The following is an 18,705-nucleotide window of genomic DNA, read 5'->3' on the forward strand; positions in this document are numbered from 1 at the left end:
GAATTGAACTGGAAACTCATAGTGATCTGATGATCAAACTCCCCCAGTCAAATGTAATAGTCAGTGTTTCCTGTTACCTGAAGTTATTAAGGTTGCTACTCACACAGGATAAATTGCAACTCAGGCTGTTAGTTACCACTTCACAGAAATACATTTTTACAATAAGTATGGACAGCATTTTATTTTTCCTGTACAGTTCATTGCACTGAAACACATTCAGCTTCGTGCCAACTTTGGCTGGGTAAGTGGCAGCGAACAGTATCACTGCTGAATCCTCTTCCTTACTTAACAATGCTTCAACCTTTCAATCCTCGGCAAACCATCAGTAGCTATTACATGTTTTTTTAGGACGCTGATAAGAAGCTAAGTGCCATAGGGTTGAGAAAGGATCCCATCAAGAGTCCAAGAGGAATGCGTCCTTTCAGTGATGAGTCTCATTTTACACTAACATTTTCACACCTAAGAATTAGCTACCCTTTAATCCAAGTAACACATGTGAAGTGTTGCTGGTTGATTACACAAGACTTTCATTTCTGAATCAAAATATGGACTACTAAGTCTAATCTTCATAGAAATCAGAGGATATTACATTAACACTTTTAGCTTTATCAACCACTACTTCTAATTTCATCAAAAATACATCATGCTAGCTTGACATGGTCTGGTTTTCCTGTAACAAATGTTGATTGGCACTAATTATACAACACTTCTTTAATTCATTATTAATTAGGTTCCTTATTATTTTGCCCAGAAGTGATGTCAAGCTGACAGACATGTAATTATCCAGGTCATGCCTTTTACCCTCTTTGAATGTTGGCACATTAGCCATTTTTGTGCTCTTTCTCCAGTATTTCAAAGCTTATCAAAAATCACCAGTAATGATCCAGGAAGCTTATTGGACAGTCCTGTTGAAACTAATTATCTGGGCATGCCAATTTAAAAATGTCTAAATTTAGCAGCTACTAAAGAGCAATCCCTTGAGTGCCTATTACTGGAAATTATTTCATTGACTTCCTATTATACAATTACATAATGTAACACATACATCTTTTAATTTTCCTATCTTTTTACATCACATAACAATTTCACCACATCCCTCTCACATTAGACCAATACATCTGTTAAGACTCTGATTCTAAAGTAATTCAGTGCTTCTTATCAGCCTTAGTTATGCTCGCTATCAGTCTGGTTTCGCTTCTCTTTTCTTCATTTTCCTCCAGCCTTTTACAATATACGTATTACTTAATTTTATAGCTCTACTAGTTGTCCTCTGAACATGGGGATAAGTTTTTAATCCATGTGGCCTCCTTTAGTCCTGGCTCTAAGCCAACAAGTAAAATTTCCATATAGCACGCCCAACTTTTTTTTTTTTTTTTTAAACTTTTCTTTTTAACCTGACTAAATACTCCCAAAAGAATCAGCTCATCATTATTTTCTGGCTTTTACAAATAGCTGTGATTTGGCCTTTAAAACAGTCAATCCGCCTTTTCCCTACCATTCAGGATTTGTAGACCTCCATCATAACCCTAAACAGACTAAGAGAGTCCTAGACTACTCGACCTGTCCTTCCTTCTACAGAAACCTTTATCTTGTTTGCCCTTCTCTAAGCTTTTTCCCATTCTAATATACCTTTTTTCTTTTTTTTTTTTTTTTTTTTTTTTTTAAGTAGGAGGACCAGAACTGTATGGAAAATACAAGGTGTGGGTAAAAAATTAGTTTAGGCAGCAGCGTAACTGTTTTCTGTTTCACACTATTCTTTTCACAATAATTCCTAATGTAGACTTGATTTTGTGACCACTACTGAGTTTTGAGCTGATTTTTTAAAAAAATGGAAAGATGATAATCCTAGAATCTCACTTCTGTCTGATTCAGCTCAGATAATAGTTGATAACAGCTCAGTTTCATAATTTTATATGTGAAACTAAGCTCACATGCAAGACTTTACATTTATCTACACCACATTTCAGTTGCTTGCAGGGGGTGTTGCCCAGTCAGCCTAAAAAGCTCCTTTGGTAATTCTTCAGAATAACCTTCTCTTTACTATCTCAAATAAACTGATAATGAAGATTTGCCATTTCACTTTCCAGCCCCTTTTTCAGGCCTTCTACGAATAAGTGGAACAGGGTTTTACTGGCACAGCTTTATTATACGCAAACAAATCACAATCATTTCTGGCTATGCTACCAGTAGTTGCTGTGATTCAGGAACCAGGCCTGCAGGGCTACTTCTCAGCCACAGGACTTTGAAACGTTCCCAGACTCCAAAGCCCTGACCCCAAATCATTGCAAGATCCAGCTGTACCTTAGTCCCATTCTTTCTCCTGACGCTACACTTCTCCTTTGCTTTGGTTACAAGAAGGTCACCGAGGAGCACAAGCCAAGCAAAATAAACCTAAGCATGTGTTCTGGCTCAACATCCAGCTTTCATAACTGGAGACCACAACTGTGGACTACATTGCAACATACATGTGTACACATAATGTCAGTAATCCTTCTGGCAAGGGCTGCTAGGAATAACAACAGCCAGCTCAAGTACCTCACTGTTCTTTCCCAAAAACCCAAGCAACCCATCCTCCTCAAGTATAAACAGAGCCAACTTGAACTCCCATCCAGAAATCTACAAAACTCAGTTACCGGATCTGAAAATACCGGATTTCACCACATACAGTTCATAGGCACTGAGTCCAAGTATTTTAAACCTCCAGAAACATACCTGTGCAGAAGGAACAAGAATCAAAATAAACTCAAGAAAGTTTATAAATCAATTAATAAATCAACAATATTAGGTAAGAATCTCCCATGTGCAGACAGGCAATAGCCTCATTCCTGATCCTCATGGTTATGAGTGACTAGTAGACAGCACATTAGCCCCTGTATCCCCCCTCTGCATGTCACTTAGCTTGTTTTTCAGGGTTGGCACAAACTGGACTTGGAGCAGGTCCAGTTCTCGCTGTAGGTGTGCTGCTCCTGAGAGCGCTGTGCAGGAGGCCACAGCTGATGGGTTTTACAGCTCTGGAGCCGAACAAGAGGGCAACCGCTACAATCCCTTGGCCAACTTCAGCCCTTACAATGCTTCATTTCAAATCTGTTCATGCCCTCTCCCCTCACAGAGGGACCTGAGCTGTTGGGGAACAACAGCAGAATCCTTGCCACATGGAATATGTTTATGGAAGAAAACCTTTTTCCTTTTGACAATCTTTCATTTTCAGTGTCCAACCTCCATTACACTCCAGGTTACAATTAGGTCAGGCAGATACCACTCTTCAGTTACACTGCTGTACTTCCAACATGCCTTCATTACTGTCGTGGTATAACCCCAGCCAGCAGCTAAGCACCACACAGCCGCTCCCTCACTTCCCCCCTGACTCCAAGTGCGATGGGGAGGAGAATCGGGAAAGAAGGTAAAACTTGTGGGTTGAGATAAGAACGGTTTAATAACCAAAGTAAAATATAATACTAACAATAATAATAATGAAATATAACAATAGTAATTAAAAGGAATGTAACAAAAAAAAAAAAAAAAAAGAGGAAAAAAAAGAGAGAAAAAAACCCAGTGATGCACAACCCAATTGCTCACCACCTGCTCACCGATGCCAGAGCAGCGATCTGCCCCTCCCGGCCAACTCCCCCCAGTTTATATACTGGGCATGACGTTTTATGGTATGGAATATCCCTTTGGCTAGTTTGGGTCAGCTGTCCTGGCTATGCTCCCTCCCAGCTTCTTGTGCACCTGCTTGCTGGCAGAGCATGGGAAATTGAAAAAATCCTTGACTTGGGATAAGCGCTACTTAGCAACAACTAAAACATCAGTGTGTTATCAACATTATTTTCATACTAAATCCAAAACACAGCACTACGCCAGCTACTAAGAAGAAAATTAACTCTATCCCAGCTGAAACCAGGACAAAGACCTAGTCCTTAATAACAGGATTGGGGGGGAGGGGAGCAATAGAAACATGGAAGAATACAAGAATGAAAACAGGAAGAAAGTTAAAGAATGTAGAGGAGAAAATACATCCGAAGCCAAACGTTAAAAAAAGGTGGGAAAATACCTACAAAGCTGCAGCTAGTTTTACAAATTCCATAATGTTTATTTTCATTTCACAACTGGATTCACCCTGCTTACACTGCTTAGGGATAAGAACTTTTTGCTTGAATTCTAGTGCTCACTAAAATGACATCTCCACTAGAAAGTGCTGTTGATAGCATTTGTCCTGGCATACAGTTGCCAGTACATCAATAAAAAAGTGTGCACAGCAGGCTGATGGGGAGGACTTCCTAAAGCAGCATGTTGTATCAGCAGAAGATGTATGGATAAATCCAGTTATGCATATTCTCACAGCATTTGTATCACACTGAGGGAAACTAACAGCCCCTTGAAAAAAAGGGAGGCACTTTAAGGCAATGTTCCCAGTGCTCCATCAAATCATTTCCATATTGCAGATTACAGTCCTGGTTCCTCTGTTGCACTTCCATAATCTGCTCTTCCACATGGCAATTTTTGCTTTGTCAGCTCAATTTTTGACACCTGCATGCTGAGGATTTTGGATGGTGAAATGAGCATGAAGGGATTGGATGGCCATGCAAACTTGGAAAAATCAATAATGACTGCATAACTTCCAGGTGCAGAAAAATAAGTTCGGTAAATGTCAGTTAAATTCATATCTCAAAGACATCTGAGCTCCACAAGCTGCTTTGTGCATGGAAAAATGGATAATCGTCATGTTCCACTGGCAACCGCCCACTGCAATTAGTCAGTAGAAAATGATTTGGGATCTGGAAAGCCTGGAGTGAAAGCTGTCACTACCTGAGCACGCGAGGTCTTCAACACATATCTTGTTGCACAGGTTACTAACACTGGGCAATGCTTGACAAAAATAAAAGCATGTGGAAGGATGATCATCCACATCAGAGTGACATTTACAGCAATCATACAGATCATGTTTTTAATTCTACTTTTTTTGCTCTACTATATTGCCTCTGATTATGGAAACTGAAACTGCTGTTCTTACACAAGTCCCAGTGGACCTCTGGAGAGGGAGACGCATGATAATTTGTGCCATGAACTTTATGACAAGGTGAATGCAGGGTCATTTTTCCCTGATCAATCTATTCCATTGGCAAGACTGAATTGTCAGATGTGCTCCTCAAGGATCACTGGCTTTAAATTTAGACGACATACTTGGACACCACCACAGAAAGATTGAATTTGCCTCTCAAAACAATGTAGACCAATAGTAGGGAACACACCAAAGAATGCCAACAATGTGGATATTACAGAACCAAGCATTTCTATTGGTATTACAGTATGCTGTATTTGATCTGATACTTGCAATAGCATTAAATAAAAAGTGCAAGTATTACTGGCAGGTCAGAGAGTAAGAAGTATAGGGATACTATTTGCTGATTTGGAGAAGCGCATTACAAGAGCAACTTCCAGAGCACAATCAGGTGCCATACGACTGAAAGAAGTTTTAAAAAAGGTGCACTTGCATATTATGCTGTAGTCATAGTAGTGCTTTGTGCTCTTGTGTACAAAGAGGACTTGCCTTGTAAATTCATTTTAGTTACTTTTTACTTAGAGGACAGAGAGCTACCAACTAATATGGGGAAAAGAATGGATGGTCCTTATTTGTTTTGGAAGTTTAAATACATAGCGATTTTAACCAAGAAAAGCTTAATATATGTGGCACTAAAAAGAAAAGAGCCTATCTGGTTTTAGTAGGTAAAGGCAAGATACAGTTGTTAAGACAAGCCACACAACAATGTAGAATACTTCATATTTCCATAGTGACAGAGTATAAACTATGGTTTGTACTCTGGTAATTGGAGCAAGAGACTATAGTTCCAGCCTGGGATGAATTATCTACAAAGAACAAAACAGTGACTGATAGAATTTAAGTCTGAAAGTTTTATTCCATATTGCTTTCTAGGCTGAATTTGTTGCCTGAAAACTGTAATGCTGATTTGATACTGATCTGTTTTAGTCTATCCTCACTTTGACACTTACATGTTTTAGTCTACCCTCATAGATCATTTTCACATGTATCCGCTTGTGACCACCACAGTAAAAGTTTCGCTTTTCCTCACTTCTTTTTCCTGAAGATCAAGGCTGGCCTTTCCACAGGTACGTGGATGGTGTGGCTCAAAGTGCAAGGCTTCATATAAACAGCCATTCACAACTAGATACACAAATTTAGTACATAGGAAATGATAAGGAGCAAAGTCTGAAGTTTTCCTATGAAGATCACCAGAGCGAAGTAGAGACCTTCTTTGTTTCACTGGTGTTAACAGCTTCACATATCACAAGTACTTTAGGGAGGACATCCAAGAACAGCATTCCATAGTGGAGACCAGTGGGATGGGATTTGTCTGGGTCCTCAGCAGATGCCGCGCCAATTTAAACATTGTTAATTTATTATGAGCAGCAGTGATCCAAGCAGATATATTATTCATAAGAAAAATCAAAGGCCCAAGGAAGAGGACCACATACAATTACTTGTTTCAGGTCTCTTTGCAGAGATGATTGCACCACGAGAGAACTGTGCCAGCCAAGACGCTCTACAAACTGTTAGAGAGCCAGACTAAAAAGCAACCACATTTATGCTTAAAGATAGACACTGCAAGTTCAAGTAATTATTTTACATTTAGAGCATGAGATGGACTTACCAGAAGACCATTTATAATGTCACATTTATGCTCAGTTGACAGATCATTTGCATAAGGTCAGATACACTGAATACAAGTTACTGGGTTTTATGAAAGGATCCTTTGCCATCTTTGTACATGCTGAAGTGCTACTCGAAACGGAACATACATTCAGTCTTCTCAAACTTGGCCACTGCACTAACATTACAAAACTACAACCGTCATAACAGCCATCTAGCCTCAGTCAGACCCTGGGCTGATAGAAAAGTCAGTGCTCAGTAACCTACACTGAATTTACAATGCATAACTCTAATATTACTTCCTAGATCTAGGTCATTACAAAGAGTGAATTGAAGGCCAGTCAGATGATCACTGAAAACAGCAGCAATGGAAAGGAGGAAAAGAGAGGAAAGGAGGAAGAAGGGGAAGATACAGAAAGGGAGGTTAAGCTCTTGAGGGTGGAATGAATGGAAAAACAGGAGGGTTGTACATGGATGTGAGTAATTGCAGTATAGCCTCTAACCACACAAATTCTATAGACAGAATAGTTCAGACCTTGCTTTAAGCCTGACTGCATTGGTTGACACAAGCAAGTTAAGCAGCTGTAGGCCCACATAATTTGGTTCAACTTGATACTACCACATCAATTTAACTAAAGAGATATAAACAGCAGGTTTAGAATCACGCTCTGTTAAACTTTGGCCAAGCAGAAATTACTACCCGGGACCATGTTCCATCACCAGCATTAAAAAAAAAAGTGACTTACTGACAACAGATTAAAATTCTCTCTGGAGCAAAGACCAAAGCTCAGATCCTCCTTCTCCAGACACATGCCCTGTTTGAGAGTCATGCTTATATGATGGAATGCTACATAAGTGAAATTAAGCAAGAAGGTAGATGTCCTACAACCAGCCTCACACGGCCTAGGTAGTGTTACACATAGGTGGATGCTCTTATTGTCAGATTATCTGTGTTAAAGGAGCAGAAGCTGCTACCTGTAATGAAGCAATCCCTACTTTGAGTCTGACAAGACCCAGTTCCTAGAGAGGTTTCAAGGGTGTGAATCCCAAGCAGAATCAGATATTTACACTCTGATCCTCTCAATTGGAGGACAAATACTATGTCCTCACCTTTCATGTGTGCCAGCTTAGGTAGTTCTCCAGCTCACACAATTACCATTCTAAGGCACTGGCTGTTTCTTTTAAACAAGTAGCAAGCATAGCTACTAATTCAGGGATGACAATCTTGATTCCAGGAGTAAGTGCTGTAATGCTGAGTATCATAATATCTTTGTGCTTCCATTTGTGAATCTAGCTATAGATACTAGGGCATGAACAAATTAAAGAGTGTCAAACAATGCCAAAAGACAAACAGCTAGGATAATTAATCCCCCAGTAAACATTTACATCCAATTCACTGTTGAAAAGAATACAAATCTACCCAGTACAAACCAAACCTATGCTGCAGCCAAGGGCCATTTCCAAGCCTGCGAGAAGTCTGCCAAACAAGGCAGGACATTTGTTCCATGAAAACCAAATTAAGTACAAAGCAGATATTGTAATACCATTCAGCTCTCAAATACTTGACAAGCTAGGTTTTAAAAAGGTACAGACTGGACTTTCCATAGTTAAGATAAACACAAATGCTAATCTTGGGTTTCTAAATATATTGTTTATTTATAGTTAAACATTAACATCTGAACAGAAATCTGCAAGCATGCAGGAATAATCTTTCAGTGATGTTTCTGCTTAAACTGAAGTCCACAGTAGCCACATGTTCCAGTCTTTGTATCTTTGTCCTGCAAAAACATAAAAATACAACAGCTGCTAGTTTCACTTTATAAAACTTTTAGAAATGACAAATTTTCTCTTATTTACATGTGCCATCTTAAAACGGATCAATATAGCTGAAGTACAGAGTTTAATCTTATTTGAAACACTGGAAGTAAGAATGATGGTATGAGGTTCATGCCTGATTTCTGTATTCTACGCAGCTTCCCTTCTGCCAGCCTTTTAACCACCAGGCCTAATGTCACCAATATAATTTTAAAGTCAAGCCAAGTGATATCTCTTCAGCAATAAAGGATCCTCTTACCAAACTGGACATCTTAGGTCAGTTTGGTTCTATCTGTTCCAATGTTCTGAAAAGATCATTTCATAATTATTTTAATACAGAATAGGATTTGGCATTTTGAAGTTATATCTAGACAGGAATTTTGGCCAGTAACGTAAACTGACAGAGTTAGTTGCACGAAGGAAGAAATTGCAATAGGATTCCAGGAGAAATTCTGAAAGAAAATGTTCTGGAGAAAAGTATCAGTTACTACTGTATAAAATTTTATTCTTCTCTCCAAAAGATACATATATTTTTTTTTAATTTAGAAGTATGACTGACTGTGAGCTGTTGTTGCAGTCCTTCCTAACACGACAAAAGACAAGACAGTTAGATAAACACTCAAGGATCTTCTGTTATTTAGCAACATAACTATTTGCAGTCATGAAACAAAGTAAACTCATGGTTCCCCTTCCTTAATACACGATTAGAAGTGAAAAATCCAGACTACCCTCCACCACCGAAAACCTGGATTTCAATTGTGAGGGCTAGGGGAAACAAGCTGGTCTAATACCATTCTCTCTGCACACATTAGCTTTCAAGAACTAAACCACAGACATTCTTGTAATTCGATTGTTAACACAAAAAGATCTCAAACTTCACAAAAACTAAAGCATTCAAGAAGAGTGACACAGGTCAAAAATCAACATAAATGCAACTGATCAGCAGTGTGCTACAGAAGTTAAGACTGAAGAACACAAGCTTCCAAAGTGTTATGAATTAGAACCTCCGAGCATTTGACTTTGAATAATGTAAAATGAATCATTACAAAGTTCTTACTTTGTTCAAAATAGAAATGCTTGTGATTATAGTTAGGAGTCACAACAACACTGACACTAAAGGACATCAGCTCTCCCCCACCACTCTTTTGGGTATTAAGCAAATGTCAAAGTTTAGGTGAGCAAGCAACGATTTTAAAGATATCTGCAGTCAAGGTCTGCCCAAGAACAGCACCTAAGCAACAGGTCATTATTGATTCCACCAAGGTCATATGACAGTAGCCTCAGTATTTTTACTCTCTAGAATTACAACACACTGGAAACTATCACTACTGTCAATAGGAGAATAATAAGGCATTTATTCTTCACTGATTTTCTGACCATGATTGAAACATTCAATCTTCAGAACTACCAAGATTCCCAAAGACAGAGAGGGGTTTGGTTTCAGTTTTGTTTGGGTTGTTTCCCCCCCCCCCCCCTTTTTTTTCCTTGCACTTTCAAGATTCAAAACAAACTGCATATTCCTAAGAATATTGCAAATGTATCCTCAAACTACACGGTGGCATTTCAATAATTAGAGTAAGTGTCTCAAAACACAGCAAGCATGTTATTTTTTGCTCTCAAGGCACTGCTTGTACATATTACTTCAGTTAGTTTCTTTTTTCAAAAAAATTATTGTCCTATCAAACAAATCAAAATTTCAAAGAGAAATTTCTGTAACTTCAGATGGAAGCCCTCTAACTCTTCCAAGTAGAAATCTTAATTTTATATTAGGCATCAAATAAAATGAGCATCTCCGGTGGTTACTCCTTTTACTTTCTTAAACTAACATGCCAAAAAGTAGATAGTCTTGCAAACAAGAATTTACAGGTAAAACATGCTGTATGCAGAACGAAGATATTACCAAGTTTATGTATACTTTAGGATGTCCCAAAGCTCCACCACCACCATCACATGATATCACTCTGCTTTCAACTTCACTCACAGGCTGCTCTGCTATCAAATCAATTGCAAAATTCTTGTTCACCTGTAAGAGAAAAAGGAAACTTTCAGATACCTGCCCCACTCAGACAGAAAGCAATTGCTATTTACCACCTCCCCAAGCAGTTCCACTACAGCCATCATCAAGTTCCTGCATAGGTTTCCTCCCACCTCCTCCACCAACTCTTAGGGTGTACTATAAGCCAGATCAGCGAACTAAGCATGTCAAACTCTGCAAAAGTAATCTCCTTCCCCGACACACAGGCCACATCAGTGCTCAGGTTTACAACGTGACCTTAAGCAGATTCAGCAGAGAGGTGAGCAGGCACAAGCAGCCAAGAACAGAAGATATTTAACTGACACTGCCTCTGTATTGTGCTTTAGCAACTACATGATAAAAATTGCAAAAGACTCACTGCTGATAAACTCAGAAATAATGGTGGGACAAGTAAGGTCAGGAGTGAGATAAAACAACTGCTGGTAATTTAGAGCCTCTCACCATGCCCCTTTTTCTATCACTGCACAGGAACCTCAGGATAAAAGGAACGTGGTACATAACAACAGTGAGCAAGGCAAACTGTTCAGCATTAGAAAAACCTCTAAACATCACTGTGCCACTCTGTAAATCCATCTTACACACACTTCCTGAGTATGCACATCACTGACAAGTAGGGCTTTTTCCTAGAACATGTCTACATGGCCTGGCAAACGCATCCACCTCTGGACAGGCCTGCGACACAGCAACTTGCACCTCAGCAGGACCTACAGCACCCAGCCACAGCGCTTTCCTCCCTCATCCATGCCAGCCTCTTCCAACCCACTCTGAGCCAGCACTGAGCAGACAACCACCCCTACCCCTCAGCTAAACATGCTCCAGGAGGGGCCAGCTTTTTCAAACATGCAAGAATAAAAAAATAATATGCACACCCAAAGAAGGGACTATCTACTGGTCTGTGTAAAGGTTCATAAACATGCTGGTATTTGAATGAAGATGAGATTCTTAGGAAAAAGTATAAGATAGCTAAGTGTCCATTAAATGAATCCCTAAGAATTAAAACAGTACTTCTATATAGTTCTAGTACACAACAACCCAGGTTGTTTCACCAAGCCTCCAATTAAGTCTCCCCCAAATTTGCATTTTTGGTACAGCAGTGGAAAAAGTCAGTTTTGCCAACAACAGGGTTTTCTTTATCTGAAGAGGATGATAGCTAAATAAAGTTAACGTAAAATTAACTTTCAGTATTGAAGCAAATTGACAACATCAAGAACCTCACTGCCTGGGGCCTGTGCGCACAAGTCATATGCAATCTTAGTTAACTTGCAAGGATTTTTACTGCTGCTTTTAATAACACTCAGAGTTGTGCATCCTTCCTTTCATGCTAAAGAAGGAGAGAGAGCGCGCACCATGATGCGCCTCTGCTTCAAGATCAGATGCAGAACTCCACTCTTCCCAACATTTCTTAACCACAAAGGTATTTGTGGGGAGAAGGGGGAAGCAAGAAGCTCTCATCTACTGTACAACTATGATTTGTCTGTGGTTCAGCCTACTAAACAAGTGAGTCTAGGAATTCACATGGAAAACATGCCAGAAAAAAAAAAGACTGAGAAAAAACTGTGAGGGAAGAAAAAGTGGTTTCAGTTACATCGTGTCCCTTCAATCAAAGCACAGCGGTAGTTACTGGGAAGGGGCTGTTTCCCTCAGCACACCCAAATGCTCCTTGCCCAATGCATAATTCAACGAGCAATTTTTTTCCTGGCCGTAGCACCAGTTTGACAATCCCATTGCTGCTTCTTTCCACCTACTTGCCTGTGCCAATACATGGTCTGGGAGGCAGAGAGATAAAACCAAACTTGGAATTGACCCAAGTCCAAAGATCCAGCGGGAAGGCAGGAGGTTATATTTAAACTGAACCAACTCTGAGCTCAGTTCTCCTCACAACTTCAGCTGCTGCACCAGTCCAACAGAAAGGGTAGAGCCGAAGCAGGAACGGCAGCGTCGAATTAGGTCCTGTGGTACCTTAGGGATTGTACAAGGGCAGGATGACCCTAGTCAGACTGCAGCAGATGCAGTTTAACAGTTGCCATACTCAGTTTTCTCACAGGTACTTGCTTTAGGCCCTTGCCAGAGAGCACTAATCCCCTGGTTCTGCACATCCAGCACAGAGAACAATGATTTTAGCTAAAACACACAAATTTCATTAACAGTTAGGCTGGCAGAACTGAGGGGACAATAGCCACATAGTCTGGGCCATGGCCTCACACCTGGCCACTGCCCAGAGAGGCCACGTGCAGCACCCAGGCACAGGCCCAGACATCCTTACTGAGGGCACCTGCGTCCAGAGCCTGCATCCCCAGACAAGAAAGCTGCCGTGGTTGGACTGGGCCGATCACAAGCCAGACTCAACCACCCAGAGTGTACTGAAGATGAAGAGAAGAAGCGACCGAGAAAGTACAGTCACCAACTTCGCAGGCTAGCTTTAGCTTCAGAAACAAGACAACATTCGGACTACAGACACAGCTGTGAAACCCTAATACCAGCAGCTGAAACACCCTGGGGGATAATGGCAAAGCCCCTAGAGAGAGATCCCATTAATAAGCACAGATGAGGATCATTTTAGTATTTAACATGCAAATTTTGTTCCAATTTCACAGTTAAAACCTAGCATTAAACCTTGCTCAGCAGACTTAAAGCTTGTCTTTTGCTGGAGAAGGAGGAACTGGGCCGAACTGAAAATCCTAAGTGTTCTTCACCACAGGGAGTCCAAAATCAGCTGCTGGCAAAGGCACTTCAGAGGGACCAGCGCCCTATGGAGAATTAGGCTTAAGGAGCATTTCCTACAAAGTTACAGAAGTAGCACAGAAACAGGCACTGCATTTAGGAAAGACCTACTTTGCCACTATCCTCCCAGAAGTAAACTACTTTAGCATTTTGAGTGACATTTTCATTTAACTATTTCCCATGTAGAATCCCCATTTTTGCCACACAGCATGAGTTAAATTGTATCTGTGATACAATGAGGTAAACTCAATATGAAAACTCAGAAATCAGCATGATTAGTTCAGGCTAATTTAGGAAGGGAATAATTATACACAACTACATTAAAAATCTACCACACCTTATATTTAATGCCTCTACTATACATACACATTTATAGCATTAACACTAAGGCACTAATCAGATGCTCAGACATTGAGGAATACAATTTAGCTGAAACAATCTCTGTTTCTCTCCCAAGGCCAGCAGATCCCTCAAGGAGCTGTGCTGCTTAATCATTAGAGAGAAATCGGTGCTAAAGGACTTACATTTTCACGTACCTACTCTATTGATATGCAGCAGCAACAGGCCCACAAGATAACTTCACAGTAGTACACTTGGTTGATGCTGGAGTTACTAGACTTTGCCTTTGAGGCTTCGTTATTTCAGAATACTCTAAATTTTAGTTTTATTTGTTACATCACTGTTTCAGCAAATGCTTCCCAGGCTCTGCAAATGAAGTGGCTCATTAAAAACTCAGTTTGGGTAAAGATCAAGATTTTAACTATGCAGAAGCAAATTAAGCTTCAAAACACACATTTGAACAGATATATAGATGCACAATTCAGCAGAGCATTTAATTATGTGATTTTTCTGAATACAAGTGGCACTAAAAACATGCTTAAAATTTTCTTAAGACACACGCTTAAAACAAAAAGTGGCCCAAGTTTCAGATGCTCAAATGCCTACAACTTCCACGGCCTAAATGTAAGCACTTAACAGGTGTAGGGCAAGTGTCCTGGTTTCGGCTGGGACAGAGTTAATTTTCTTCTTAGCTGGTACAGTGCTGTGTTTTGGATTCAGTGTGAGAATAATGTTGATAACATACTGATGTTTTAGTTGTTGCTAAGTAGCGCTTATCTTAAGTCAAGGATTGTTCAGTTTCCCATGCTCTGCCAGCAAGCAGGTGTGCAAGAAGCTGGGAGGGAGCATAGCCAGGACAGCTGAACCGAACTAGCCAAAGGGATATTCCATACCATGGAATGTCATGCCCAGTATATAAGCGGGGGGGGGGGGGGGGGGGGGGGGGGGGGGGGGGAGACACGGGACGGTGAGGGACCAGCTGCATGGTGCTTAGCTGCTGACTGGGGTTAAACCATGACAGCAAGTCTTGAATCTTCCAAATTTGCCAAAAGTAGGGAGGTACACAGAAGCTACTACAAGCTGTCTTAAAAGAAGAATTTCCACTACAGTAAAAAAAACACCGAAACCCAAAATCCAATACAGTTTGGTTTTGGTAGGGTATTTTTGTTTGGTTGGTTTTGGTTGTGGTTTTTGGGTTTTGTTGGTTGGGTTTTTTTAAATGACAATCAAGTTGAGGACATCAATATCAGGTATAAAAAAACCCCACAAACCACCCCCTCTCCCGTGAGTAAAAGCAGAACAAGTTACCTCCTTCTGTCGTCCAACAAATCTAACTCTTCTATAATCCTTTTCTTCATATACCTAAAGTATAAAATAAACTTGATCTTATTTAAAAAGCAAGGACCATAAACAAAGAATACAAAGGCTTACTGCACTGTCAAGACTAAATAGTTTAAATCCTTTCCTCAGTTTCAAGTATTGCCATCATCTTATAAGTAGTTTCCATTTCTCTCACAGAGGAGAATAAATTTTAGGTTGAAAAGTAGAAAAGGAAGGGGGGGGGGGGGGGCGCGCGCAGGGGGCGTTAAAGCCAGTAAACAGAAGCCTTAGCTCTGACCATAGAGGCAAACATAAGATTTATTACTTATAATGCTGTTCCTTGATCCCACACTGCCATCTGGAAGGTGATCTAAACTAGGAAATTCAAGTTTCATATTTATTTATGTTTGAGTCAAGTAACCACAGTGAGAACCTTCCTACATTAGCTCCACCAGCCACGTCTCTTTCCCATCTCCACAAGATACTACACAAGCCTCCCTAGCTCGCACGCTCACTTCTTACATTGAATAACAGACAAAATGGAGTTACAAGGCACTGACACAAGGGTACCTCCTACCTATCAACTCCTCAGCTGTGTCAAATGTTGGATTCAGACCACAACGCTTGGCAATGGCTAATAACCCTGTTCCTAATTAACAGTCTTCTTTTTGAAACCGCACGTACCTTTTACCTATTTGTCAGCCAAGAGCATTAATTTCCACAGCGCGTACTAAATGAAGCACCACACCAGCATGCCGCTCGCAGCCCCGGGAGCATTTTCCCGCAGGCGCCGGCACGGCGGGAGACGCGGCCCGGACGCCCCCGCCCTCCCCGGGCAGCAGAAGAGCAGCACCGACCCCCGGGCCGCCCTCCTCTCGCCACGGCCCCACGCGCTCACCTGCCCCGTGTGCGTCACCAGCTCGCCAGTGTCGGAGGCCCGCACACCGTACGGCCGAACAGAGGGAACGGCGGCAGCCGCCACCGGGCGGGACAGCAGCGAGCGGCTCAGCGGCAGCAGGCGGCAGAAGGTCGCGCCGGGCGCCGCCATCTTAAGTCGGCCACGTGACCGCCGCTCGGGCGGGCGGGCGCAGGCGCAGCCGCAGCCCTTGCCCCGCCCCTCGCTGGCCCCCGGGCTCTTCCGCCGGGCCGCGGCGTGCGCGCACACGCAGGGCTGTCAGAGTCCGGGGTGACCGGCTGGCTGAGGTCTGAAGAGGGGAGCAGCGGCGGTGCCGGTCAGTGCCCGGCGCCTTCCGTTAGGGGCTGGGGGCGGTTGGGGGCGTGGAGGCGGGAGGCGGGAGGGGAGCGGAGCGGAGCGGAGCGAGTGTCCTCACCGGTGCTCTGTCCCCGCAGGGCGCGGAGCATGCTGTCCCTCCTGGCCAGGGCCGCCGCCGGGCCGCTCCGCTCGCTGGGCCGCTCGCCCTTCTGTTCCGTGGCCCCGTGGTGGCGGCCGGCGGCGCTGCCCGCGCCGGCGAGCCGGGCCCCGCCGCTGTGGTGCGGGGCGGCCGCCTCCCGCGCCCTGCTGGCCGTCCCGCCGCCGCCGCCCGGGCTGCTGCCGCCGCTCCTCGCGGGGCTGAAGACGAAAACCACGCTGAAGAGGCGCTGCAAGGACTGCTTCATCGTCCGGCGGCGGGGCCGGCTGTACGTCTGCTGCAAGACCAACCCCCGGCACAAGCAGCGGAAGCTGTAGCCCCGCGGCCGGGAGCCTCTCCCGGCTGGGAGCGCCGCTGCGGGGCCCCGGAGGGGAGAGAATTAGCGCGGTGTTCGCCTGTCGGGCCTCGAGTCCTCCTTTCTACGTCCCTGCTACTGGGACCGCTCCCTCTTCCCTGGCTGCCCCGTGACTTCTGAGAGCCGGCTGCTGGGGACACAAGTCGCAAAATGGTGTAGGTGACAATGTTTCATCTTAACGCTAGCATAGAAGAGCGAGTTAAGTTCTTGACGGGCCTTGCTGTAACTTCAGGCCATGGATGCTGGGAACCGAAATGGGAAGCCACAACTTTCAGGACCTCGTGTCATCTTAGCAGTGAAGCCTTACTTAAAATCACCTCGCTGTTAAGTTAGTAAGGGCAAAGCTGAATCATTAGACTCTGAGATGCATTTGTGTTTAATTAAAGCGAAATGAAAATAAACACCGCTGATGATTGTGCATTATTACAATATACAGTGAATCTTTCTTAAAAAAACCCTAGATGTTGAAAGCTGTGATAACAGAACCAATAGTTTCAAACTCAGATGGGTTCTCAAGTGGCAAATAATATTAAATATGTTACATTGAAAGATAACGTTCTAGCTTTTGGCTTGGTTCATAGGTGAGGTAAAAATTTCTTTTAACTGTTGAGTTGCAGCAGACATAATCCCATGTAGCTTCAGTAGTGCCAATGTAAACCCTTGCTGCTTATCACTGTGGGTTTTGAGGGGAAATGGTGGTATTTTAATTATTATAAAGTAATCAACACTTTTTTAAGTTTTGGTGTCTGAAGTCATCATTTAATGATATATGGACCATTCACAGTGTATTTGGAAGTGTTCTTAGCCTCATCTTCCTTTGGAGAAGTCCTCTCTGATGTTTCTGGTGTACCTACTATTCTACAGTTTCCCAAACCTTAACCCAAATAAAAGACAATACCTAGGAATCGTTGCCTTTTGGGTGGAGTTTGTAAACCATTTTGTGTAGGTGTCTACAGCAAAGAAGATAAAAATAATAATTTCAGATTCCAGCTAATTTGCCTTAAGTTCCTGCAAAGCTTTAGGCTCACTCACATGAGGCTTTAGAATTATCTTTTTTTTTTTTGCTTTTTTTTTAATACAACTTTTCCTGTGTCCCTTGAAACAACTCTCTCCTAATAGAGGTGTGGGGAGAATGACTGGGAACAGTAATGCCTCAGAGGTCACATAGCCAAGTATACTGTTGAATGCAAACTAATGGACTGGTACCCATGGATTACAATTAGCCAAAATTGCTACAATCCCCAAAGGTGTTCCTCATGCTTCTGAATATGGCTGTGCTTGAGGCAGGAGTGTTCGATCTTCCTGTGAACCTCAAGTTCTCAACAGAAGGTACCAAACTAAGCTTTTGGGCAGCCGTCAAGTTACTGCTGCAAGTTTGCTCAAGTACTGTGAGAGAGTGTCCCCAACTTAGAAGAGGTGAAGTTGGTTGACTGCTGTGTTTGAGGTTGCTGTTAACATCGGATAGTCTGATGACGTGAAGAACTTTTCTGCCCAGTTATAATCCCACGACTTTAAAATTGCAGTAACTTTTATAATTACATCTTTTTTTACTAGGTGCTTGGTGGGCAATGAGAAGCTAAGCCTGGAAAGCTGTGGCTAAGAAACCCAGAGGCAGTAGTTATTGACTGGTTCCCATGTGTTGGGCAGTTTGTCTTTTCACTCATCTATCTCATCACTATGGTGAGGGTTTGGAGAGAGAGGAGCAGGTTAGTTAACATACACATACATCTTAGGCGGACATCAAACAAGTTCATGGCAGTGAAGAGGGAGAGAAATGGCTAGCTTCATCTAACTAGAGAGAGACAGACTGGTTAGAAATGTAAAAGCCTCCTCAAAACCAAAGAACCTTGAAGTAGTGGAAAACTTGCTGTACTTCAAAAGATTGGTTGAAATTTAGGCGCTCACGAATAAGAACAACTACTTTCTAAACAACTGTAGCTTGTGCATGTAAATAAAATGTAAGCAGAGAAATTTCTTGCAGGAGTTTTACACCTTTAATACACTTTGCCAGTTAAGCAGTCTAAGCAACTGGAGATTTTAAAAGCTCTAATTCTCAGATTATAGTTAATGGTACACATTTCTA

General features: G+C 42.2%; 1 protein-coding gene across 1 annotated transcript; it reads right to left on the bottom strand.

Moving 5' to 3' along the window:
* Nucleotides 1-8,298: 8,298 nt before the first annotated feature.
* NDUFS6 (NADH:ubiquinone oxidoreductase subunit S6) lies at nucleotides 8,299-15,945 on the bottom strand. Its single transcript, XM_050892330.1, has 4 exons — nucleotides 15,796-15,945; nucleotides 14,886-14,939; nucleotides 10,383-10,505; nucleotides 8,299-8,445 (listed from the first exon to the last, which is right to left on the bottom strand). Exons 1-4 carry the CDS (start codon nucleotides 15,943-15,945, stop codon nucleotides 8,380-8,382), a joined length of 393 nt encoding a protein of 130 aa, XP_050748287.1. The 3' UTR covers nucleotides 8,299-8,379.
* Nucleotides 15,946-18,705: the final 2,760 nt, after the last annotated feature.

Source organism: Gymnogyps californianus, chromosome 2 (assembly GCF_018139145.2).
Source record: "Gymnogyps californianus isolate 813 chromosome 2, ASM1813914v2, whole genome shotgun sequence".
Lineage (NCBI taxonomy): Eukaryota > Metazoa > Chordata > Aves > Accipitriformes > Cathartidae > Gymnogyps > Gymnogyps californianus.